The sequence below is a fragment of the Apiospora marii genome (assembly GCF_038362585.1).
Source record: "Apiospora marii strain CBS 49790 chromosome Unknown utg000009l_segment0_segment0, whole genome shotgun sequence".
Classification (NCBI taxonomy): domain Eukaryota; kingdom Fungi; phylum Ascomycota; class Sordariomycetes; order Amphisphaeriales; family Apiosporaceae; genus Apiospora; species Apiospora marii.
The window spans coordinates 38244-62693 of NW_027117381.1; the positions used below are offsets into that span (position 1 = coordinate 38244).

The 24450-nt window shown below is 60.7% G+C and overlaps 7 protein-coding genes across 7 annotated transcripts; 4 read left to right on the plus strand and 3 right to left on the minus strand.

Annotated features, from left to right (window-relative positions):
* Nucleotides 1-1225: 1225 nt before the first annotated feature.
* PG985_011491 (uncharacterized protein) lies at nt 1226-2772 on the plus strand (the record flags this gene model as incomplete). The annotated part of the gene is given in 2 exon segments (XM_066831258.1): nt 1226-1465; nt 1477-2772. The coding sequence occupies 2 exon segments, from the start codon at nt 1226-1228 to the stop codon at nt 2770-2772; spliced, it is 1536 nt and encodes a 511-aa protein (XP_066679308.1).
* An 898-nt stretch (nt 2773-3670) lies between these two features.
* Nucleotides 3671-4744, plus strand: PG985_011492 (uncharacterized protein; the record flags this gene model as incomplete). Its single annotated transcript, XM_066831259.1, has 2 exons — nt 3671-3720; nt 3796-4744. The coding sequence occupies 2 exons, from the start codon at nt 3671-3673 to the stop codon at nt 4742-4744; spliced, it is 999 nt and encodes a 332-aa protein (XP_066679309.1).
* A 1171-nt stretch (nt 4745-5915) lies between these two features.
* PG985_011493 (uncharacterized protein) lies at nt 5916-7943 on the plus strand (the record flags this gene model as incomplete). Its single annotated transcript, XM_066831260.1, has 1 exon — nt 5916-7943. The coding sequence occupies one exon, from the start codon at nt 5916-5918 to the stop codon at nt 7941-7943; it is 2028 nt and encodes a 675-aa protein (XP_066679310.1).
* Nucleotides 7944-8263: 320 nt separating this feature from the next.
* PG985_011494 (carbohydrate esterase family 1 protein) lies at nt 8264-9220 on the minus strand (the record flags this gene model as incomplete). Its single annotated transcript, XM_066831261.1, has 2 exons — nt 8264-8995; nt 9056-9220. 2 exons carry the CDS (start codon nt 9218-9220, stop codon nt 8264-8266), a joined length of 897 nt encoding a protein of 298 aa, XP_066679311.1.
* A 1169-nt stretch (nt 9221-10389) lies between these two features.
* PG985_011495 (gamma-glutamyltranspeptidase) lies at nt 10390-12172 on the minus strand (the record flags this gene model as incomplete). The annotated part of the gene is made up of 2 exons (XM_066831262.1): nt 10390-11704; nt 11790-12172. The coding sequence occupies 2 exons, from the start codon at nt 12170-12172 to the stop codon at nt 10390-10392; spliced, it is 1698 nt and encodes a 565-aa protein (XP_066679312.1).
* Nucleotides 12173-14200: 2028 nt separating this feature from the next.
* On the minus strand, nt 14201-15171 carry PG985_011496 (uncharacterized protein; the record flags this gene model as incomplete). Its single annotated transcript, XM_066831263.1, has 3 exons — nt 14201-14563; nt 14614-15051; nt 15130-15171. The coding sequence occupies 3 exons, from the start codon at nt 15169-15171 to the stop codon at nt 14201-14203; spliced, it is 843 nt and encodes a 280-aa protein (XP_066679313.1).
* Nucleotides 15172-16815: 1644 nt separating this feature from the next.
* PG985_011497 (uncharacterized protein) lies at nt 16816-23671 on the plus strand (the record flags this gene model as incomplete). The annotated part of the gene is made up of 5 exons (XM_066831264.1): nt 16816-17101; nt 17167-17552; nt 17595-17787; nt 17848-22730; nt 22808-23671. 5 exons carry the CDS (start codon nt 16816-16818, stop codon nt 23669-23671), a joined length of 6612 nt encoding a protein of 2203 aa, XP_066679314.1.
* Nucleotides 23672-24450: the final 779 nt, after the last annotated feature.

Below are 24450 nucleotides of genomic sequence, written 5' to 3' on the forward strand. Positions count from 1 at the left end.
TATTTATTCCATCAATGCTTATCCGGCCCCCAAAGACATTGTCCATGTGACGGTCCAATCTGGCTCTTGTGTAACCTTTTCGGTCGCTCGTTGCCTTGTTGAGTTGGGTGCCTCTTACCAGCTCCTGTGCCCATAAACACGCACCTATGGCATTGGGGGCGACTGTCTGTTCTGTTGCTGATAGGCATGTTGTTATGTAATGACGCCCCCCGCTTGGCTCAAGTCGTCCTACCCATCTGCCATGCAGAAATGCTGGACCAATCAGGAGCATCTCCAGCTAATAAAGCCACTGCAGCAAGAATAGGGGCGGTTTTGGGGGCAGTGGCCACAAACTTGGTCGTATTCCGTTACACACCGAATCAAAATAACGTACACCACTGCCGCTCCGTCTTGTACCTGATGCAATTTCGGGGGCGGGGCCATGCAGTAGTACTCAGGGAAGCGACAGGGCAGGCGGGAATTGCCGCAATGGATTCGAGCACACCTGTTGATTTCCTAGTAATGGCGGTGATGATGTGCCCGTCGCAACGAAAACACTTTGGTCTTCATTCGAGTGTAACCAATTCACGATAACAAGCAGCACCAAAACTCGGGACGAAGCTCAACCCGCTGAGCCTCAGCCTCAGTCCCCTCTCATGCACTTGCGGCAAAAATAGCTTTTGAGTAGAGACGGGGCAAAGTTTCAACGGCCGGTCTGAACCCTCGTCCCTGACTCGCGCAGGAGAATCCTGATTCAAGCCATAGAAAAGCCCTGCCGAGTCTAACCCGAAACGCAGACATCACCTGGGCGACGCCATTCCCACCATTTGTGCAAAATGCCTGTGTCGCGTGGGATATGCTCCACCGGCCACTGTAGCTCAGTTGATGCAGGCTGTCCGCATATGCATCGATTGGTAGTTAGCTGCAGCTTTTTCCTAGGACACGAGATTGAGAAACATCGATTTGGATTCCATCCGTCGACGAACGGCGGCCGCTGAACGCTTGATTTGGGATGAAACCGGCTCTTGCTGCAGACTGATATCAAGCCACTTTGTTGTTTTCCACCAACAGAGGATAGAGTGTTGACTTTGTGCTGATCTCTGTACCACAAGGTTAGGCCCAAGTGATCAGCTCTCTCTTTTGTAGTACTTTTCGGGAGGGAAGCTGTGGTGCTGGTGTAACACTTCGCAATTTACTTAGGACAATGAGAAGCGTTGGTGCATGATCACTCTGTACCTATCCAAAAATGGCCAAAGAACCATCATGGCTAGCGAGAACCGAGCAGGGAGAGGTGGAAAAGGGAGAAATGGCCGTCACCACAACGCCGTTCGACAACAAGATGAAAGTGGCCATTGTGGGAACCGGCATGGCGGGCCTGGCGACCGGTTACCTCCTCCGACAAGATGAGCTCCAGCGGTACTCGGTCACGTTGTTCGAGAAGGCAAGTCGTCAGATCCTCCTCCCGTCTGTGATGCTGGAACTAATTGTGAATGAAAGGGCGATCACATATCATTGGATGCCGCGTCGGTGACCTTGATGGACGATCGAGATGGAACGTGCAGCCGGGTGGATTTGCCCCTGAGAGCATTCGCGGGCGGGTTCTACAAGAACTTGATAGCCATGTACGATCACTTGGGGATTCGTTATCACGCCAAGCACTTTCTGTTTGCCTTCTCGGACGTGTCTCAACACGGTAGACGGACAGACGACGAGAAATTGCCGCCATCAAAACCACTAGCAGAATCGCCCTACTTCATTCACTCATCCAACAATCACCGGATACTCCCTGTTCGCCCGCCCGGGGCGGACGCCATCGGCCACCTTCTCGAGACCGTATTCGTCCTGGCCTGCTACGCGTGGTTCTCGCTATGCTGCTTTCTCGTGGAGCCCCGCGCGAGCGAGAGCTACGAAGCCTACCTGAAGCGGACGAGGGTGCCGCGGCGCTTCGTCCACCGCTATCTGGTTCCCCTCATGTCCAGCGTGGCGACCTGCTCGCACGAGGAGCTGCTGGCGTCCCCGGCGAGCGACTTGACGGGTTACCAGCGGCAAGGATTTGGAAGGGACCACTTCGTGGTGTCGCACGGAGTCCAAGATGTCGTGTCAGTCCTATCAGCGGGCCAGGATATACGGTTGTCGTCCGAGGTGCTCCGTGTCGAGCCGTGCGGTTCACGAGTGCGACTGGTCTGGAAAACGGGGACAGGTGCCAGCTTGGCCAAGGAGGAAGACATCTTCGACCGCATCGTGCTGGCCATCGACCCGGGTGCGGTGGCCAAGGTGTACGCTCCCCTCCGGTCCACCATGGCATGCATACCAACCCGAATCGTCGAATGCGCAGTCTTACAAGGGGCCGACGAGCCCACGGAGCTGCGCGTCACAGAGCACAGCTACAAGCAGCACGACACGGCGGGCATAGACGCGCAGGTCGCCGACACCCTCCTACTCCGGTCGCAATTTACGGGGGCGGGCTGCACGGAAGCGCTACACACGGTCAGCTGCGGCGCCGTGGTGGCGACCTCGATCGCGGGCGGATTCGACCATCTCGAGCCGCTCCACCGCGCGGCGTTCTGGAGAGTGCTGCGGACGCCGGAAAGCCGAGAGGCGGTCAATCGCGTGACGAGCAAGAGGTCAACAAAGCCCGACGAGTACGCAGGCTGGCGCAACGGCGATGACGGGGTGTGGTTGGCGGGCGGCTGGTGCTGGGTTGGCATGGTTCTTCTCGAGGGCTGCGTCGTGTCGGCGGTTCGAGTCGCGCAGGACTTTGGCGTGCGTGTGCCCTGGGATAGCCAGTCGTGACTTGAAACAACTTTCAGATGCGCATGAACAGATGCGAATCATCCTCTAGATGCTCTACGACTAAAATAATTTGACCAAACTCTGCACGTTTTCTGCGACGTATCTATTGCACTCGATCCTGGAGCTTGTCGTAACTTTGTAGGTGACAGGAATCTCTCTGCTTTGCTCCTAACGCCCTCAGGTTGGGGAAGAGTTGGGAGCGGTCTTGGCCTGCATATTTGCTTGTAAGCACATAGCATCTGCCCGGGCAATACAAGATCAATTATTGATATTTGTGATAAGGCAATTTTCAATTACTCTTACCTGCGTCATGTTACCGCATTGAGACATGTAAGTCCAGGAATTGGTTTTCTGGAAAGAGACAGACAGATGGCCGAGCCATGCATATCCCCCCCATGCAGCGGCAGAGCTTCTGAACTGACAGGCCAGGCCTGCTGAAACTTCTAGGTGGCTTGTCCACTAAAACCGCCAAACGGCTCAGACTGACCTCGAGCTGCATCCCCGCTGACGACGAGCAGCGCTCCGACGCCGACGCCAACGGGAGCGAAAAGTCAATAAAAACAAGTGCCGTGTCTCTCGCGTGTCTTGCAATGTCTCTAACACTCGAGATAGAGTAAACACTCGAGAAGAAGCAATTTTCCAATTCACAAAACTGATCCCATAGTCGGCGAAAACCCTTCGAATGATCAAATTTTCATCCGCACACACGTTACCGTTCTTTCGTTGGGAAAGATGTGGGCGATTTTGTCATTCCTAAGCAGCTCTCCTGTTTTGTGTGTTTTGGCGGGGTTTCTCGTCGGAGTGCTGGCCCCCCGATGGCCTAAAATCCAATTATCCCGCCCAACGGCGACGGACTGGGGGTTTGGCAAACGAAACGACCGGCTGTACGGCCTCGAGCATGGCCGGCTCAACATCGAGCTCCCGCCAAGTCCATGTGGATGAACATGGGTTTCTGGTAGTGCCTGTCTTTTCAACATTCGGTTGTTTTTAGAATTGGTGAGCTGATTGAATATTGTTCACCAGGCGCGACACGGAGGACTTTCCCACGGCCTGTCAAGCGCTCCTGGTCGAGGTCCTGAAAAAGGCCAAACTGCTCGACGACACGGGCAAGTCGCCAACGCCCAAACTACGGTCTGGTCTCAAGCGCCTTTCCATCCTCGACCTCGGCTTCGGCTGCGGCGACCAGACGGCGTACCTGGTCCAGCTGGCCCGCATCCCGCTCAAGTACGTCGGCATCACCCTCAACTACCGGCAGTACCGGTTCGCGCAGAACCGCCTGGGGCCCTCGTGCAGCAGCAGCAGCCAGGGCAACAAGCGGGACGTCCAGCTCTTCTGCGAAGACGCGGCGCGAGCCGACTCGTGGCCCGAGAACCTGCGCGGCGCCGTCGCCTCGCTCAGGCATGCCAGCGCGGATCAGGACAGGAAGAACAATAGTCACAGCTCAGACGAGACGTGGGTGCTGGCCCTGGACTCCCTCTACCACTTCCACCCGTCGCGCAAGCCCGTCCTGTCGCTGGCGGCGCAGGACCTCAACGCGTCCTTCATGGCCTTTGACATGCTGGTGTCCGACTCGGCGGCGTGGCACCAGCGGTGGATCCTCAAGCTGGTTGCGTGGCTGGGGGACTGTCCCGTCGGCGACGGTGGCCCCTTCCTGACTCGCGCGCGGTACGCCGAGATGCTGGTCGAGGCTGGGTACGACGGCGACCGCATCGAGCTCCACGACGTGACCGGGGACGTGTTTGAGCCCCTGGCCCGGTACATGCGGAGGCGGGGCGACGACCTCGAGGACGTGGGACTGGCGCTGGGCTCGCTCAACCTGGCCCGGCTCGTCTTTGACTGGTGGGCGCGGAGCCGTGTCTTGGAGGCGGTCATCGTCGTGGCCAGGAGGTCATCTCCAGATGCGAGGGGGAAAGGTGTGAAGGAGGATATCGCATGTGCACCCGGGGATTGGCGTGACGGTGAAGATTGTTGAAGGCAGGGGAGGAAGGATCTTACTTTGCTGATTGACATCACCTGTGGCTCCATGTCATTCCACTTAGTCCCGAATACAAACGAGAGTAAACGAGGTCATGTTCTCGTAATACGTAATGTTTAACAATATATTCTTCGGCTGTGGTGGGCGCCTAACTCAATGGGAGAGCAGGCCTTCGATATGCTAGAGATGCAAATTGACATTTTGGAGCTCCGCCAGAACTTCTTCGACTCTGACAGCCGCAGCGCGCATGCCGCCAAGCTCTCCCACCGCTGACGTCGTAGAAATCACATCCCGAGGTTCGGCACATAAGAGGCTCCGGCAGCCATGTGCAAGTCCGGGTTCCTGCCTATTTGGCGAGGTCATCTGGCTGTTTATTGACCGTCATTGGGGTAGCGCCGTCGTTGAAGCGGCCCAATCATTGCTTCCAATTGGCCCTTCTGCCAATGGGAAAGAGAATTGGCAAGCCCACGGCCATCGGCTCCGGAAGCCCCGCGGCTCTCGCAAAGGAAGGAAACCCGACGTGTTTCTTGTTTCCATGCAGCCCATGACAAATGGAAAGAAATCACGGGATCGCGCATTGTCGTATTTTGCGGGGGAGACACCCCTGGAAGGATGGCCGCGGTGGGGAAAAGAAATGCCCGTAAGCGAGTAAGATCTCGCCCAGATCTGTTCTAGAGCCCCCGGGGGCAATGATCAGCAGCCAGCTTCGACTTTTACAGGTCGCACTCGTGACCTCCTTCTCTCCCGCAACCCGAACCAAAAACAAACATGCCTTGGTTTCCGACGTTTCGCGCCTGGATTGGTGGTAAAATGAAGCCCCCCAGCGACTGCGACGGTTGGAAACGAGGCTTGCGCCATCATCCGCTAAAGCGAGTGCAAAAACGAATGCGCAATGGCGTCAGGCCCACTGGGCGAGAAGGGACCGGGCCTCTAGAGAGCCCCAGAGCTCCAGCATTAATGCCGATAGCATGTCCGAGGGCGGTCCACCACCAGCAGAGATCCAATTGTATATGTGTGTTTATATATAGCTTGGTATGTGAAAGCCATGTGTATATAAGGGGAGGATGCGCAATGCCGATCAGTTCCGGCATGCAGGGCCCGTCTGATTGAGCAGCACTATACTGCATTACACTGCGCATCCCAGCAACTGTGAGACCAAGCTCTCACCATGCGTTCCCTACCTCTGCTGCTGTCCGCCATCCTTGGCACGGCCTCTGTCTCCTGGGGATCTGCCATTCCCAGCTGGTCCAAGGCCCAAGACGCGCTGCAAGCGCGCGCCGACGAGTACGAGGCCTACTTCTTCGCCTACTTCACCGGCAACAGCGTCGAGGGCGAGAAGATCCACTTCGCCGCCAGCAACGGCAACAATGCGCTGGACTGGCAGGAGCTCAACGGCGGGCAGCCCGTGCTGACGTCGACCATGGGCACCAAGGGCCTGCGCGACCCCTTCGTCATGCGCTCCGTCGACGGCGGCACCTTCTGGCTCATCGCCACCGACCTGTCCATCGGCTCCGGCACCTCGTGGGGCGACGCCGTTAAGACGGGCAGCCGCTTCCTCGAGATCTGGGAGTCCAAGGACCTCGTCACCTGGTCCGCCCAGCGCCACGTCGAGGTCTCGCCCCCGACGGCGGGAATGACCTGGGCCCCCGAGGCTTATTATGATGACGAGATCGGCCAGTACGTCGTCTTCTGGGCGTCGGCGCTGTTCGCCGAGAACGACCCCAACCACACGGGTAGCAGCGCCTACCACCGCATGATGTACGCGACGACGAGCGACTTCAAGACGTTCAGCGAGGCGCAGGTCTGGCAGGACGCCGGCAGCTCGCGCATCGACACGACGGTGCTCAAGGCGGGCAACGCCTACTACCGCTTCACCAAGGACGAGGGCTCCGCCACCGGCTGCACCGACATCATCCAGGAGCGCTCCGACACGCTGCTGGCGCCCCTGGGGCCCGACTGGACGACGGTGGCCTCGTGCATCGGCCGCAATGCGGGTCTTGGTGCCGTCGAGGGCCCGACCGTCTTCAAGGCCAACCCCGGCGACGTGAACGGGCAGAAGTACTACCTCTTCGTCGACGAGTACGGCAGCGGCAACTACGTGCCCCTCGAGACGGACGACATCGCCAAGCCCAACTGGAAGGTGTCCAGCTCCCACAACCTGCCCACGAGCCCCCGTCACGGCACGGTCATGCCCATCACGGCCGCCGAGCGGTCCCGACTCGCGAGCGCGTTCGCCAAGCGCGATACTACTGCTCCCGCTCTCGCTCTGGAGAAACGCGCCGGCAGCCCCGTCCTCCCCGGCCTGTGGGCGGACCCCAACATCGCCGTGTTCGGCAAGACGTACTACCTGTACGCCACCACGGACGGCTTCGCGGGCTGGGGCGGCAACACCTTCTACGCCTGGAAGTCGGACGACCTGGTGACCTGGACGCGGGGCGAGCAGCCCATCCTGACGCTCAACGGGACCAGCGGCAACGTCCCCTGGGCCGTCGGCAACGCCTGGGCGCCCACCATCATCGAGCGTGGCGGCAAGTACTACTTCTACTTCAGCGGCCAGAACCCGACCTACGACCGCAAGACGCTCGGCGTGGCCGTCGCCGACTCGCCCGAGGGGCCCTTCACGGCGCAGCCCACCGCCATGATCACCAACGGCGAGCGGGTCAAGTCCGGGCAGGCCATCGACCCGGGCGCCTTCTACGACCCCAAGACGGGCAAGTACTACCTGTACTGGGGCAACGGCAACCCGGTCATGGCCGAGCTGGGCGACGACATGGTCTCCGTCAAGACCGACACCCTGTCGGCGATCGAGGGCCTGACCGACTTCCGCGAGGGGCCCTTCGTGGTGTACCGCGACGGGCTGTACCACATGACGTACTGCATCGACGACACGGGCTCGCCCAACTACCGCGTCGGGTACGCGACCTCTTCCGAAAGCGCGACGGGGCCGTGGACGTACCGCGGGCTGATCCTGGAGAAGGACGAGTCCCAGGGCATCCTGGCGACGGGCGGCAGCACGACTATCAACGTGCCGGGGACCGACGACTGGTACATCGCCTACCACCGCTTCGCCATCCCCGGCGGCGACGGCGTGCACCGCGAGACCACCATCGACCGCCTGTACTTTGACGGGGCGACGGGGTTCATCCAGAAGGTGGTGCCGACGCTGTCGAGCGTGCCGCCGCAGACGGTGCCGTGAGGAGCCAGGGCGACGAGTAGCCATGCAGATAGTAAGAGAAATTAAGTAGTAATTGGAGTAATCAGTATCTATTTTCAGATTAACACCACTTACATGTGACAAACTCCACAATTGGATATATCAATGTCGAGTTCGCAAATGGTTCTTGAGGATGGAAGCGAGTTCACAAAGCATGCACATGATTAAAAAGGCAGGAACGTGTAGGTGCGAAAGTTACGAAACATCGTAATCTTGTCTTCTATGTCCAGGAAGAATATATACAGTAAAATGTGGGGTGGCAGACACCATCTCATGTGGCTACCCGTCACTTAAGCAAATGCTTAAACACGGCCCTCGGTGATGCCGAACCACTGGAGGTCGAGCTCCTTGTGGACGGGGACGGTGTGGCCGACGTTCTGGGCCAGGAAGCCCATGAGCTTGGAGCCGTCGCCGTAGACGATCTTCTTGTAGCCGGGCTCGGGCTGGTTGGTGGCGTTCATGGTGAAGCCCACATCGAGCAGGGCGGACCACTCTTTCAGTTGTTCGTCGAGGTTGGCGGGGAAGACGAGGTTGTCGGCGGTGCCGTGGAACGTCATCATGCGCGGGTAGCTGCCGCTGTAGCCCGGGTAGAAGCTCTTGACCAGCTTGGCCCACTCGGCGCCGCTCTTGTTGACGTGGCCGTTGGCGCAGGTGCGGTCCGAGGTCGTGGGGCTGTTGCCTGGCGAGCCGACGAGGCAGCCGGCCGCGACGCCGCTGTAGCAGGAGCCCGCCGCGAAGACGTCCGGGTAGACGGCCAGCATGACGTTGGTCATCATGCAGCCCGAGCTGGAGCCGGTGGCGAAGACCTTGGTCTTGTCGACGTTGTACTTCTGGGTCAGGTACTTGACCATGTTGTTGAGCGTCGTGGGGTCGCCGCCGCCCTCGTGCTTGAGCGCGATGGGCGAGCTGACGTCCCAGCAGTTGCTGTCGTTGGTCGCCGTCGGGTAGGCCACGATGAAGCCGTGCTGCTCCGCCGCCTGGCTGTAGTCGGCCTGGAAGGCGTAGGCCTGGCCCGAGCCGCCGCAGGGGTGGAGCTGTCGGTTGATGTTAGCTGAAGTTCATCGATGAAGTTTGGAAAGATAGGCCAAGCTTACGGCGAGAATGAGGGCCGGGCTCGGGGCCTTGTTCCGGGGCACGTATATGTCCAGCTTCAGGTTGCTGGGGTTGGAGCCGCCCCAGTTGGTGACGGACTCGAGGGCCTGCGTGGACGAGGCGAGCAGGAGCGCCGCGGCGCTGTAGAAAAGGCCGGTTCGGACCATGATGACTTGACTCCTATGATCTTTGGGGGGTCGGTGATGAAAGAACGAATCAATGAGTGAATGAGTGTGATAGGAGAAGCTGAGGTTCCTGTGGTTGTAGTTCTCTTTTTTTCTTCCATGAGCCGAGGGTGCTTCTCGACTTTATGTTCTGCCGCTGTCACGCCCGCTTTCTGGACAGGGGACGCCGGTTCGCCCTGCCATGTCGATCCCAGCCCGACGAAGAACCGGTTGCCGAGGGTCTTCGTGGTCCATGGCCCGACATTCCGCATTGATTTGGGGGTCAAGTTAAGTGGCCTTGCCGGCCCAGGGAAATGTCGTTGTTATGGGCCAGGATGGGAGCTAACGGCCTAACGTCCAGCAACGAGGGGCGCACCACTTCTGCACCACCCGAGCAGGGCCCCGCATGAAATGCAGACTTGCAATTTATTAGACGAACCGCGGATGGGGCTGGCTGCTACGGTCCTGTGCTACAGTGGGCTGGCACAGGGCGATTGCACGAGATTGGAAATCGAATTGATAGGGAGGAAAAAGACTAACCGGAGAAACCCAGAGTCACTGCAAGGACCATCAAAGACAATTGTTCCGTGTAGAAACCGGATCTCTCTCTTGACTGGAAACTGGCAGCCCGGACAGTTTCTGGTGGTTTGTGAGCAGCCATGATTGGAGCGGGCGCGAACCAAGATTCGGCAGGCGCCGGATCAGGAGCGATCGACGGCAGTTGGGCGACCTGCGACAGGGCAGAAGAACAGGGGGTAACGGGGCTTCAGCATGGGGGGACCAGGGCCTGAAGGGGATACAGTGGGCTTGGGCTTGTTTATCTGAAAGGGGGCTAGTGTTTCGCCGGGGTAAATTTAGAAACTCCACCAATCATGCGACGGCATCATTTGCTCGTGTGTGGGCCAGGAACAGCAGCCGAACTTGTCTGCTTGTGCCGGCATTGGGCTAGCAGTTGAGGCTGACAGCCGCTGAAACAAAACATGGGATGGCATGGAGCGACATGGAGCGACCTGGCTTCTGGACGGCTTCCTTCATATTCAGTGACGTACGATTTGCGAAGCCACGTTACTAGCTCCCGTCACTGGTTGTCAGGCTTGCTATCTAGGTAACTTCTATCTAAATCAAACCCCTACGGCGAACCATCATAAAGGCGCGATCCCTTTCCCCCGGCGCTAGACTGCGAACCCGCCCGAGTTGAGCTGCCTCGGCTCGCCGGCCGCCTCAAAGGTGCCGTTGGGCAGCATCCGCAGCGCCTGCGCCGTGCTCTGGCCCGGCGCCACCCACGTCACGTTGTGCCCCAGCCCCCGCAGGTAGGCGACGGTGCGGTTGTCGTAGGCGTACTCGAACGAGACCTGGTCGGGCACGAGCTGGTCGTGCAGGCGCGGCTGCGCCAGGGCCTGCGGGGTTGTTAGGTTGCGGTCCAGGACGTGGTGAATGTTTTGGATCGTCGCGGTGATGATGCGGCTGCCGCCCGCGGACCCGACGACCAGGTACAGCCGGCCGCCGGGGCTCTCGACGATGGTGGGCGAGATGGAGGAGAGGGGGCGCTTGCCGGGGCGGATGTAGTTGGCCGGGCTGGGGATGTAGCCAAAGGCGTTGCTCGCGGCCGGGATGGAGAAGTCGTTCATCTCGTTGTTCAGGATGACGCCCGTCTCGGGCACCATGACGCGCGACCCGAACAGCGTGTTGATGGTCGTGGTCAGGCTGATGGCCAGGCCGCTCTTGTCCGCCGTGCCGACGTAGCTCGTGCCGGGCGTCTCGAGGCTCTCGAGGCCCTGGGGGTCGTAGTAGGACACATTCTGGGTTCGTGTATCGGAGATCTTGGACCGTATCTCGGCCGCGGTCGCGTCGGACAGCATCGAGTCCTGGTACTCGAGGATCCCGTCGAGGAAGGAGGGGTCGCCCAGGGCGGTGCGCTCGCCGTACGCGAACCGGATGGCCTCGTCCAGGCGGTGTGTCGTCAGGTTCAGCTGCGCGTCGTCCCCGAAACCCTCGTAGCCGCCGACGATCTTGAGGGCACTCAAGGCCACGGAGCCGCCGGCGGGCGCACCGCAAGCCGTCAGCTTGTAGCCCCGGTAGGTGATGTTGGAAGGCGTGCGCAGGGCCACCGTGTAGTTGGCGAGGTCGTCTGCCGTCATGGTCCCGTTGGCGGCCTGCAGGGCGGCAATGGTCGCCTTGGCCATGGCGCCGCCGTAAAAGGCGCCGGGCCCCTCCTGGGCGATGACCTCGAGCGTGTCGGCGTAGCGCTTGCGGGTCATGGTCTCGTTGAGCCGGACGCGGTAGCCGTGGGGCGCAAAGTCGATGGCCCACGACGGGTCCTCGGTGAAGAAATTGCCGCCCGCCGAGTCCATGTAGCGGACCAGGTCCTCGGTGACGCGGAACCCGTCCCGGGCGACCTTGATGGCGGGCGCCATGACCTGAGCCCAGGGCAGAGCGCCGTAGTTGTTGTGCAGGTATTCCAGGCCCCGCAGCTCGCCGGGCACCCCGCTAATTGTCCAGAGGTCGTGTAAGCCTACGTTTTCTCTGCATGCCACATTGTGATCTCGTAGCGTAGACCACCAATTAAACTTACCTAGCCAGGCCGCCGTACAGGCTCGCGTCGGTGTTGTTCTTGTACATGTCCTCGAAGGCGGCGGCGGGAGCGACCTCGCGGAAGTCGATGAACTCGTAGGTGCCGTTGGGCGCCCGCACCAGCATGAAGCCCCCGCCCCCGATGCCGCTGTGCATCATGCCGATGACGCCCACGCAGAAGACGGTGCCGACCAGGGCGTCGGCCGCATTGCCCCCATCCTTGAGCAGGTCGACGCCGATCCGGCTGCAGACGGAGCTCTCGGACGCGACGGCGCCCAGTTTCGGGATGCTGCTGTTGCCATACGACGACGGGGCACACGCCGCGCCCAGGATGGAGCTGGCTAGGTGGGCCGCCGTGAGCAGCCGCGAGGGAGTGCCGCGCATTTTGTCTTGCCTTCTATTGATGCTGGCGGGAGTTCGGTTTCAGCTGCGGCGGCAGCAGTCGTCGGATCACGGAGCAATTGAACGAGTGTGTGGGGGGAGAGTACGGAAACTTGACAGCGATGCGGACTCGTGCTGAGACATTCTATTTATTACCTATCTTCTGCTGCGACTTCGCAATTCCTGCCGCGATGCTGCATGCGACCCCTCAGCTATCATCAGGCCCCCGGTTTTCGTGTAGGTAATAGTGATCACGACATCTGCACCTCGTCAAGACACATACAAGACAGGCTGCGGTGCAGATGGGCCCCGTTAGGCCTAATGAGGCAGCTCAGTACAGCTGAGGTGGTGATCAGTGGTTTACGGTGCAATGACAGGCAATTTCATGGAATCTAATTGGCAGCTAGCCTAACCTAAAGGCCCGGTGGTGCAGGGAATGAATGCGCAGCTTATCGAGCTGATAGCGCACGCCTGTGCCGTTGCTTGGCCGATCCTCGTTCCATCGGACTTGGGCAGGAGGCAGGTAGGATCGCATCCTCCAGCAGGACAGACAGGTCCATGTCCGGCGGTGAGAGATAAGCCGCGTTGGGGGATTGTTGTGCAATCTGACAAATGCCGATCCGACGCTTCCATTCAGGGTTACACAGCATCGCGTTCTTTATCACTGTCAGATTGGAAGCACTGATACGGAGGGGGCTGGGATGGATGCAGGCTGGCTGCCGGCTGCCGCGGCGTGCATGGTTGCATAAGTAATGTTATTACCAATGCCGCATCGCGAACCACCAAGTGGTATGACCAATGGGCACAGGTAGTCCTCGACTTGCGAGTCCACACATCAGGTCCAATGTGACCTTGGAGAAGTGCTGGCATCGTTTTGTGCTGAGAGCTCGGGAAGTGATCGCTGCTGGCAACTACCTGTCACGTCGCATTGCCTCGGGCTCAGATACGGGCCAATCTTGCATCGGCAGAATCTCGCTTCTCGCTTGGCTCAGATCACTCCACTTACTCATCCGGGTGCTGGTTCCATGATTGTGCACTCGGGTCTGAGCAGTGTCCGGGCTTGGCCAGTGAGCAGGACAGAAGAAGAACAGACCAGATACCGGAAGTGGTGCAATCGCCATGTGTGATTGTAAGCCTGGTAATTGAGGTTGGGTTTTGGTTTCAGTGGTGGTCAATTGAACGTGCAAGAAGGGCAGGTAGGGGAATTCGACCGCTGTAACAGTCAGAGGCCTCCCTGAGGTCCCGACCCAGCGACGCGGAAGTCATGCTGTGTGCTCAATCCTAGAGTCTAGACGTCGATAATCAAGATTTTCTCCTTGCGAATAGTATTGATTTTGCAGGTAAAGGGCGCAACAATGCTGCTGTCAAAGGGATTACTCAGTGAGTTGGCAAGTTGGCAATCCGAATTGCTGCTGAATAAGACCCGGGCTCCAGTGGCTAAAACTGAATCGCTAGCGAGAGCCGCCGGCCTGGGCGAAGCACCCAATCACCCAAATCTAGTGGCCCCCACGGAAGCACCTCGACTGTGCCGATCTCCCTTTTCGGCAGTGTCAAAGGTTGGAAGCAGTAATTGCACGCATCATGGATATTCCAATTAGGTGATGGCGGCTGCCGTTCTAGGTCGACTCTGACACGGTTCTAGGTTAGATTGAACCGCCATCTGGGCCTCTGCCTGGCACTAATGCAGCAGCAGCACTCTGGGCGAGTCTATTTCAACTTCAACTTCACTCGGTCAGAGGAGACCAACGACAGACTACTCTCGGCTACTGCCCGCATCATCGGATAGGGGTCGTATTGATCGCGTGAAATTCGATGCATTACTTCAGTTCCTATGTAGTATGGTATCTGCAGTGGTTCGTGTAGTGGTAAAGTCAAAAACATCCATCCTTAGACCGTTCCCGAGCCAATTTCCAATCCTGATGAATTACACTGCTCGCCACTCACTCATCCATGCCTGCCCCTTGCCCTTCTGGGTTCGCATGCATTTGCACCATTCCCTGATTGAGGTTCCATGACGTCGGCTACTATGGATTAGTCGGACTTGCTGCAGTCGGTCGAGTCGCTGAACTCGGTAAACTCGCTGCAGGGCGTGCCCGTGCCCGCCGTCTCGGCCTTCTGGATCTTCTTGATGATCTTCTGCAGGATGTCGCCGAGCTGCTCGACGTTGTCGGCGTCACGGGGGACCAGGTGGCCCAGGCCGTGGTCGTAGAGCTCGGCCGTGTCGGGGTTGCACGAGTTGTACAGGGCGACGGCGCAGTAGACGAGGGGGTCGTTGGTGCCGAAGACGTGCAGGGTGGGGATGTCGATGACGGGGCCGCACTCGTCAGCCAGCTTGGCGGTACACTCGCCGTCCTCGATGGCCAGGGGCGGCGAGCCGGCGAAGAAGATGGCAAACTAGTGATATGTAAGAAAAAGGGACTAAGGCGAATGGATCTACTACGTACCTTGATACGTCGGGGGATGCCTTCTTGCTCGAATCGTCGGTTCTCCTCGCAGCAGATAGACGCGGCCAACATGGCACCCTCCGAGTATCCAATCAGCGCATCTACCTCTGGGTCCTCGTCGATGGTCTTGAAGATGGAGTCGAGGGCCTCCTGGGCACTGCTCGTGTCGAAGACCTCGTCATCTTCCTTCTTGAACAGGCGCAGGGTGGCCTCGGGCGTCAGACCACGGGGAATGTGCCGCACACGCCGGAGAATCTCGAAGGCATCGCCGCCGTCGCCGCTGGTGCAGTCGATGAAGCGGTAGACGGGGCGGGCGCCAAAGTAGTGCTCCCAACCGGCGGGCGGGTCCACCTCGTGCACTCCCTGGGTGTAGGTGAAGTTGGCCAGGCCCCTATCCTCCACGTGCTTGGCAAAGGGTCCCAGTTGGACGCCAAAGTTCTGTTTCCAGACGCTGTCAGTCACCCGTCTTCAATGTCATAGTGTGTTACGGTCGTATAAGGGAGAGCCGGTTCTTACCTTTGCGCTTCCGTAAGCACCGGGCAAGCAGAGGAACTTCATGGTGGATAGGTGGATGTGCTGGTCGAGATGGAGACACTGAGCTGGTGGTGTGTTAAGAGAAGGCCTGGTAAGGTAGCAAATGAGGTCTCCTGGCGTAACGTATCCGATTCTCTTTCTGATTTACTGCCCGACTCAGGAAAACGGCGAACATCGAAATGTATAAGTATCCTCCTCGATGGCCTGCAGGACCGGGCATCACGTCGCTTTAGCTTTGCCTCTTCCAAACCGTCTTGGTCCCTTTCGGCACTGGCCTTCTAGTCGAGGCCTAGTGGAATCTGCCTCCGCGACCTGTGAACCGCATAGCAGTTGCTGGTTAGTCAGCAACTGGGACCGGCTTGTGGTCGTCCCATCTTGGGGATTTGGGTTACGCTAACCCGTACAAGCATCGAGTCTTCGCCGGCCCCGACGCCTTTTCCTGCATTCGCTGGCCTCCAAAACCGGCAGGGCGTTATGCAAATCGTCGACGAGAGCGTTTTGGCTCCAGACTGGGAATGCAGACAGGATGGGAATCTGGAAGCCGACGCTAGGTGCCATGGCGTCGAGCCTGCCATGGCTAATTTTAACCGTTAGCTTCATCCTAACCAGACGTAGCACGAGCGACGACTAAGCGCCACCCAGGCGCCTCAACGCTTAAGCTCGCCGGGCGGTGGTTTGCGCCAGTGTTAGTGCTCCCCCCCTCGGCCTGGTGGCTCCTCGCTGGTGCAAAGCTTGGAGGTCCGACCTACTGCTGAGTCCTGACTTTCTCCATTCTCCTGTCCGGAATGCTTAATCCCACCTGCTGCACGTTGGAACGATCCCGGTCTGTCGGCATGTGGTTCCGTCAGGACTCATGACTATGCTGCTGTCGAGACAGAGATGGCCCTGGGTTTCCCGAAGGCGGATATGTGTCCAGGTAACCTTCTTGGACCAAGTCATGTCAGGCCTGGCCGCCCTTTCTGGGATTATCAGTCGAGCTCATGGCTGGACGCGTCAGGCACCCGCCACATCTGGACCTTCCAAACACCCCATCCAGTGGCCTCTTCTTAGTCCACAGGAACAACCGCTCTCATACATACGCCCTGCTCGGACCGTATCGTGCTTCTTACCCGGGATATTGGCGTCTTTAGACTTCATTGCTCCGCTGGCTGATCCGATGGACGAGGACGTCTCCACGGTGTCTGTTCCGCAAAAGCTTACACTTGAGAACTGGCACATGCCACACGCACTCTCTCTCTCTCTCTCTCTCTCTGACAATTCATGTCATCGGGCCTGCCATTTAGCCTCGACTGCAACCCGACGCCGCCAGAAGACTGCCGCGCCAAGGAAGGACAGAGGCACGAAATCCTCCGAGAGACTAACCAACGGGGCGTTGTTTCCCCAGTGGAGCACACAGTCCCCCACGCAGTTAACCCAACCCCAGGGCAGTAATTGCCGGTCACTACTATAACTCGAACCCTCCCATATATGTACCACTAGAAACGCCAACCTACCTTACTACCACCTCTATACTGCTGCTGACTTGGACTATATCCCCTATTTTGGTAACTTCCTCCAGTCCAGGTCACACTGTTGCCGTTCGTTTCTTGCTGCATTTGTTTGTTCTTCCGTGTCCATTAGTTTCCAACCCAACAGACGAAGAAGAAGAAGAGCGAAAAATAAGTCACAATGGGGTCCCCCAACGACGACTTGATGCCCATCGCCATTGTCGGCATGGCGTGTCGCCTGCCGGGCGACGTGTCGACGCCGGACGACTTCTGGAAACTGTTGACCAAGTGCCGGAGCGGGTGGTCCAAGATCCCGAAAGACCGGTTCAACCAGGAGGCCTACAACCACCCGAACCCGGAGAAGAAGGGCACCATCAACTCACAGGGCGGCTACTTCATATCACAAGACCTGGAGATGTTCGACCCCGGCTTCTTCGACATGACGAAAAAGGAGGCAGAGACCATGGGTATGCCCTTGATTCTTTTCACTTGCTACTGGTACCATGTTGATTCTAACACTATGCTTCCCCAGACCCCACACAACGGCTCATGTTGGAGTGTACGTACGAGGCCATCGAGAACGCCGGCATCCCCAAGGAGGCCATCACGGGCAAGCGGGTGGGCGTCTTCATCGGCGGCCCGGACAACGAGCACCGGATGGGCAACCTGCGCGACCTCGACGACGCGCCCATGTACGACCCGACGGGGGGCCCAGGGCGCCTTCCTGGCGGGCCGCATCGCCTACTTCTTCAACCTGCGCGGGCCCACCTTCACCGTCGACACGGCCTGCTCCTCGAGCATGCACGCGCTGCACATGGCGGTGCAGAGCATCCGCAACGGCGAGTCGGAGCAGGCTATTGTCGGGGCGTCGCATCTCATCACCCAGCCCGACGTGTGGGTGTCCATGGCCAAGTTACGGTATGTGCGCAATGTCTAATAATCAAAAAGGACTCCTGGAAGCTGACCATCGACAGGCTGTTCGCCGAGTCTGGCAAGACGTACGCGTTTGATCACCGTGCCAAGTCGGGTTACGCCCGAGGAGAAGGCGTCGGCTGTGTTATATTAAAGCCTCTCGACAAGGCACTAGAAGACAAAGATCATGTTCGTGCCGTGATTGCCCATACGGGACTCAGTCATAACGGTCGAACTGTTGGTACGTACAACTATTTCTACTTACCCATATGTCAATGCCACATACTGACTGAACCCCCAGGTATCGTGGCGCCGAGCTCGGAAGAGCAGGAGAGGCTGGTGCGCAACGTGATGGAGCAGGCCAAGATCGACCCTACCAAGGTCGGCTTCTTCGAGGCCCACGGCACGGGTACCGCCGTCGGCGACCCCATCGAGGCGACGGCCATCTTCCGTGCCGTCAGCAAAGGGCGGACGGGCGAAGACCCGCTGCAGCTGGGCTCGGTCAAGTCCAACATCGGCCACCTGGAGAACGCCAGCGGCATCATCTCGGTCATCAAGGCGGCGCTGATGCTGGAGAAGGGCTTCATCGTGCCCAACGCCGACTTTGAGCAGCCCAACCCCAAGATCCCGCTGGCCAAGTGGAACATGGAGATCCCGACGCGGCAGAAGCCCATCGGCTTCACCAAGCAGTACGTGTGCGTCAACAACTTCGGCTACAGCGGGTCCAACGGGCACGCCATCCTGCAGGCGGCGCCGCCCGAGGACAGCGAGTCGCTGTTCGACGTGGCCAAGACGAGCGACCACATCATGCTGAAGCGGCTGTTCGTGCTGAGCGCCAACGACGAGGCCGCCCTGCGCCAGAGCATGGAGAAGCTGGGCATCTTCCTCGAGCAGCACGCCGAGCTCTACCAGACCACCATGCCGCGCAACCTGGCCTACACCCTGTGCCAGCGCCGCTCCCACATGCCCTGGCGCGTCGCCATTGTGACGGATGTCTGCAGCTCCCTGGCCGTCGCCCTCAACAGCGCCGACGCCGTGCCGCGGCGGGCGTCGGTCAAGCCGCCCAAGCTGGCCTTTGTGTTTACGGGCCAGGGCGCGCAGTGGCACGCCATGGGCCGCGAGCTGATGGCGTCGCATCCCGTCTTCGCCTCGGCCGTCAAGCGGGCGGACCAGCACCTGCTGCGCATCGGGTCCGACTTCTCGCTGCTGGAGGAGCTGCTGCGGTCCAAGGAGGACTCCCAGGTCAACAAGGCCCACATCAGCCAGCCCATCTGCAGCGCCGTGCAGATCGCGCTGGTGGACCTCTTGGCGTCGTGGGGCATCAAGCCCTCGGCCGTCACCGGCCACTCTAGCGGAGAGATCGGTGCTGCCTACGCGGCCGGCGCTTTGACACTCGAGGGTGCCATGTCGGCTGCCTACTACCGCGGCCAGGCGATTGTGCGGCTCAAGCAGACCCACCCCGACGTAACGGGCGCCATGATGGCGGTGGGCATGGGCGCCGAGGAGCTGCAGCCGATGCTGAAGCAGCTGCCGCGTGGTCTGCGGGCGGTGGCGGCGTGCGAGAACTCGCCCGAGTCCACCACCGTCTCGGGCGACGCCGAGGCCGTCGACATCATCGGGGCCAAGCTGACGGAAAAGGGGCTGTTCAACCGCAAGCTGCAGGTGGACGTGGCCTACCACAGCCCGCACATGCAGCTGATTGCCGACTCGTACCACGAGGCCATTGCCAACATCAAGCTGTGCGACACCAACGGCGCGGTCGAGTTCTTCTCGTCGGTCCGCTCGCGTAAGATCCGCACCGACGAGCTGGGGCCCCAGTACTGGGTCGACAATCTGACCAACCCCGTCCGCTTCAGCCGCGCCCTGCAGAAGCTGACCCAGGAGTCCAGCCCGGACCTGCTCGTCGAGATCGGCCCGGCCGCCGCCCTCAAGGGCCCCATCATGCAGTCGCTCAAAGCCTTGGGCCTCCCCGCGAACAAGTCGCCCTCGTACCTGTCGGCGCTCGTGCGGAACCGCGACGCGACCGAGACGTGCCTCGAGCTGGCCGGGCAGCTGTTCATGCGCGGCTACGAGGGGCTCGACTACTTCAACGTCAACCACCACCGCGCCGAGTCGGAGAAGCCGGTGCTCATCCCCTTCCTCTACGCCTACCCGTGGTCGCGCCAGCGCTGCTGGTACGAGAGCCGCATCACGCGGCAGCACCGCCTCAAGCCCTTCGCCCGCCACGACCTGCTGGGCGTGCTGGCCGACTGGAGCAGCGACCTGGAGCCGACGTGGCGCAACTTCATCCGGCTGGACGACATCCCCTGGATGCGTGAGAACATCTTCCAGGAGCGCATCGTCTTCCCCACGTCCAGCTTCCTGTCCATGATCATCGAGGCCGCCAGCCAGCGGGCCACCATGCTGGGCGTCGAGGACGTGGCCGGCTTCGAGATCCGCGACTTGAAGGTCAAGGAGCACCTCTTCCTGCTCGAGGACCAGCAGGTCGAGATGATGGTCAACTTCCGGCCGTGCCGCGACAACAGCAGCAGCAGCACGACGCCCAAGGACGAGTTCCACATCATCAGCTACGAGCCCCAGCGCGGGTGGCAGGAGCACTGCCGCGGCGTCGTCGAGGCCAAGTCGGCGTCCACCACTCCGGCCCCCCCCCCCAGCAACAACAAGTCCCGCAGCAAGTCGCCCTCAATCCCCAAGGACGCGATGCAGGTGCCGGCGGCGCAGTTCTACCTCAACATGGGGGCCGAGGGCACGACGTACCCGCTCGAGTTCTGGACGATGAAGAACATGACGGTGCACAACAACCACTGCAGCGTGCAGTGCTCGCAGATGGAGACGCACTTCCGCATGCCGTCCGAGCACGAGAGCGGCTACGTCCTGCACCCGGCCCTGCTCGACTCCATGATGCAGGCCACCCAGGTCGGCTGCGGCATCGAGGGCGTCGCCCTGCCCCAGCTGCCCTCGGCCATCCGCCAGATCCACGTCCGCCTGCCCAAGACGGGCCAGCACGACCGCGCCACCGAGGGCCGCAAGTTTGTGGTCAACTCGGTCCGCGACGAGAGGACCGAGACCTTCACGACGGAGCTGCTCTTCCCCGCCGGCAGCGAGACGCCCCTGGTGACCATGGCGGGCGTCGAGCTGTCTTCCGTCAGGAGGGCGCGCCTCGAGCCGACCAAGCCCCGCGAGCTCTGCTTCTCGGTGCAGTGGGAGCAGACGCGCGAGCCCCAGCTCAACGGCGTCAGCAAGGCCCACATCGACACCCACGGCCGCCGCGTCGTCATCGTCACCGAGCGCCCGCCCACCGACGCCCTCGTCACGAGCCTGAAGAGCGTCATCGAGCAGCACACCGACGTCGCCGCCCACGTCTCGTCGCTCAACGACCTGACCGACTACACGGGCTTTTTTGTCGTGTTGTCGGAGCTGGATGAGCACCTGCTGGCATCGGTCAGCAAGGCCCAGTTCGAAAAAGTGCAGCAGCTCGTCGTCCAGAGCGGCGGCCTGCTGTGGGTGACGCGGGGCGCCTCCCGCGTGCCGACCAATCCCAACGCCAACATGGCCCTGGGCCTCCTGCGTACGGCCCGCTCCGAGCTCGGCAAGATCGCCGTCACGCTCGACCTCGAGCCCAACAGCTGCCTCGACGCCGACGGCCAGGCCGAGCTGATCGAGGACGCCTTCCGCCGCACTGTTTTAGCGGACGACCCCGATGCCGAGGTCGAGTTCGCCGAGCAGGACGGCGTGCTGGTCGTGCCCCGCATCGTGCCCGACGTCGACATGGACCTGAGGGTGCACCGCGAGTGCGGGCCCTCGGTGCCCTACCTGCAGACCTTCGCCCAGGCCGGTCGCCAGGTGCAGCTCGCGACCGAAGTGGACGGCTCCCTCGACGCGTTGTTCTTTGAGGATTCTTCTACTGCCGCCGGTTCTTCCAGCAGGCAGCCCCTGAACGACGACGAAATAGAGATCGAGGTGAAAGCCAGCAGCCTCGGCCCCGACGACGTGGCCTCCATCATGAACGACCAGGCCTCGGCCCCCCTGCCCATGCGCCCCTGCAGCGGCCTCGTCACGCGCGCCGGCAAGGCCGTCACCAACGTCGGCGTCGGCGACCGCGTCTGCCTCCTGACCGAGGCCAAGTTCGGCACCCACGCCCGCGCCCCCGGCACCAGCGCCCTGCCCGTCCCGCGCGGCTGCTCCTTCGAGGACGCCGCCCTGATCCCCCACGCCTTCGGCACCGCGTACTACGCTCTCGCGGAAGTGGCGCGCGTCCGGCGCGGCGAGCGGGTGCTCGTGCAGGTCAGCGGCGACGCCGGCCTGGCTGCGGTCCACGTCGCGCAGCATCTCGGCGCCGAGGCCTACGTCGTCGTCAGCGACGAGGAGCGCCGCGATGTTGTTATTCGGTCATGTGGTATTGATGCGGCGCGCGTCTTGTGCACGGCCAGCCTGTACTTTGAGCGCGAGGTCCGGGCCGCCACGCAGGACCACGGCATGGACGTCGTCCTCACTTCTTCTTGCGGTAACGTCCACGGCAGCTCCGCGGCCGACGAGGCCAAGGTCTGGGAGTGCGTCGCCCCCTTCGGCCGCATCGTCGAGATCCAGAGCTCGCTCAGCGGGCGCCGCGGCGACGCGACTCACCACTTGGCCGAGAACGTCACGTTCACGACCGTCAACCTGCCCAAGCTGGCGACGGCCCGTCCTAAAGTCATGGCCGCGGCGCTGGCGGCGGTGGCCGACGCGTTCGCCCGGGGCGCCTTCCGGCCGCTCGGCGGGGTCGTGGTGCTGCCCGTTTCCGATTTGCAGAAGGGCCTGCAGATGGTGCAGCAGGGCTGCTTCCACCCCGTCGTGGTCGCGCCGCGGGCCGGCGAGCAGGTCAAGGTCGCGCACTCGGCGGCTGGCGCCCGCCTGAACCCGCACGGCACCCACGTGATTGTGGGCGGCACCGGCGGGCTCGGGCGCAGCGTGGCCAAGTGGATGGTGGCGCATGGGGCGCGCCACGTCGTGCTGGTTTCTAGGTCAGGCGGCAGCGACAAGAAGGTCCGGAAGGTGGTCCGGGAGGCGGCGCAGCAGCATGGGGCCGCGGTCGTGGTCAAGACGTGCGACGTGGCGAGCGAGGAGGCGGTGCGGTCGCTGGTGAGCGAGTGCAATGCGACGATGCCGGCGGTTTGCGGGGTGGTGCATGCGGCCATGGTGCTTCACGTAAGTTTTTACACGTTCATCCAGTCACTTAATTCCTCTACACTATCTGCAGATACTAATCTACGTCTGACTTGTAGGACGGCGTCTTCGAAGACATGTCGCACGAGTCCTTCACCGACGCGGTGCGGTCCAAGGTCGACGGCACCTGGAACCTGCACAACGTGCTGCAGTCGGCCCACGCCCAGCTCGACTACTTCGTCCTCTTCTCCTCGGCCGCCGGCGTGCTGGGCAGCCGCGGCCAGGCCGCCTACGCCGCCGCCAACACCTTCCTCGACGGCTTCGCGGCCTACCACCACCGCCAGGGCCTGCCGGGCGTCGCCCTGGACCTGACGGCCGTCACCGGCGCCGGCTACATTGCCGAGAACGCCAAGCGCGAGGAGGAGATCCTCAAGAACTTCGGCGACGAGTCCGTCTCCGAGGCCGAGGTGCTGGCCCTGCTGGCCGTCGCCACCTCGTCGGGCCAGGGCGGCGGCGGCAGCCACTGCCCGGTCCAGTGCCTGACGGGCCTCAAGCTCGTGCCCAACGGCACCACGGGCGCCCTGCCCTACTACGCCAGCGACCCGCGCTTCGCCCACCTGAAAGCCGCGGCCCTGGCCCAGCTGGCCGCGTCGGGCGGCGCTGGGGCGACGAGCCAGATCGTCTCGTACCGGGATGCGTACCGGTCGGCCAAGACGCCCGAGGACATGGCCGACGTGGCGGCGCGGGGCATTTTACAAAAGCTGAGCGAGGTGCTGTCGGTGGCGCGGGACGACGTCGACGCGCAGCGGAGCATGGCCAGCTACGGGCTCGACTCGCTGACGGCCATCGAGGTGCGCAACTGGATCACGCGCGAGCTCGGGGCTAATCTGCAGATCTTGGAGCTGCTGACGAGCGCCAATGTCACGGAGCTGGCGGGGCTGATTGTGAGTAAGACGGGGTCGGGGGCGGGGAACAAGAAGTAGGGACTTTGAGCATATCTACCTAAGCTACTATGAGAGGGAGGAGAGGAAAGAGAGCATATAGATGGATGGTGGCATTACTGGGGTCTATTTCTTTTGTCTGTACGTTGTACGTTTATCGCATTTGCCCATTTGGATTTGGTGTTACACGCGCGCGCATCTGCATTTGGATTTGGGGAGATTGTTCAGGTCGGGTTCAGGTACATACTTGTCGTTCATTCATTAGGCAGGTTTCTCTCGCAACGAGATATAGACTTAGTAATATCTAATACTTGAACTCGCGCGATGGTTGGCACGGACAAGCTGTGTTGTTGACTGCTTGGTCTGGTTGCGGATCTGCTTTGCTGCGCGATTGGCGGGGAAGTGACAGCAACCCAGACTCAGATTGACCAAATCCAGCACAAAAGATCAACCATACATACATCGTCAACGCTTTAGAATGCTCTTGCATGTCATAGTTTCAGCTGGAATAACTGGAACAGTCGCAACAAGCTCGTCAGATTCCAATTGCTGACCAATTTTGCATCAGTTGACTGTTTTGACTTGCTGTCCCTCTCGGACCTCCGTCGCATTGTTGCCCCTTGCTTACATGGCAATCTTTCCTTTCTCGTCGACAGCTCGGTTCCGAAAAGACAGGCCTGACGAGCTGGCCAATCAGGGCCTCATAAGCCGGATTGAAGACAGCCCATCGAAGCCAAGACCCGGGCGAATCCGGCGCCCGCTAGCAAGCAAGAAGCAACAAGTGACGAGTGGCGTGGTACCAGTCAAGCACCGCCAATAGG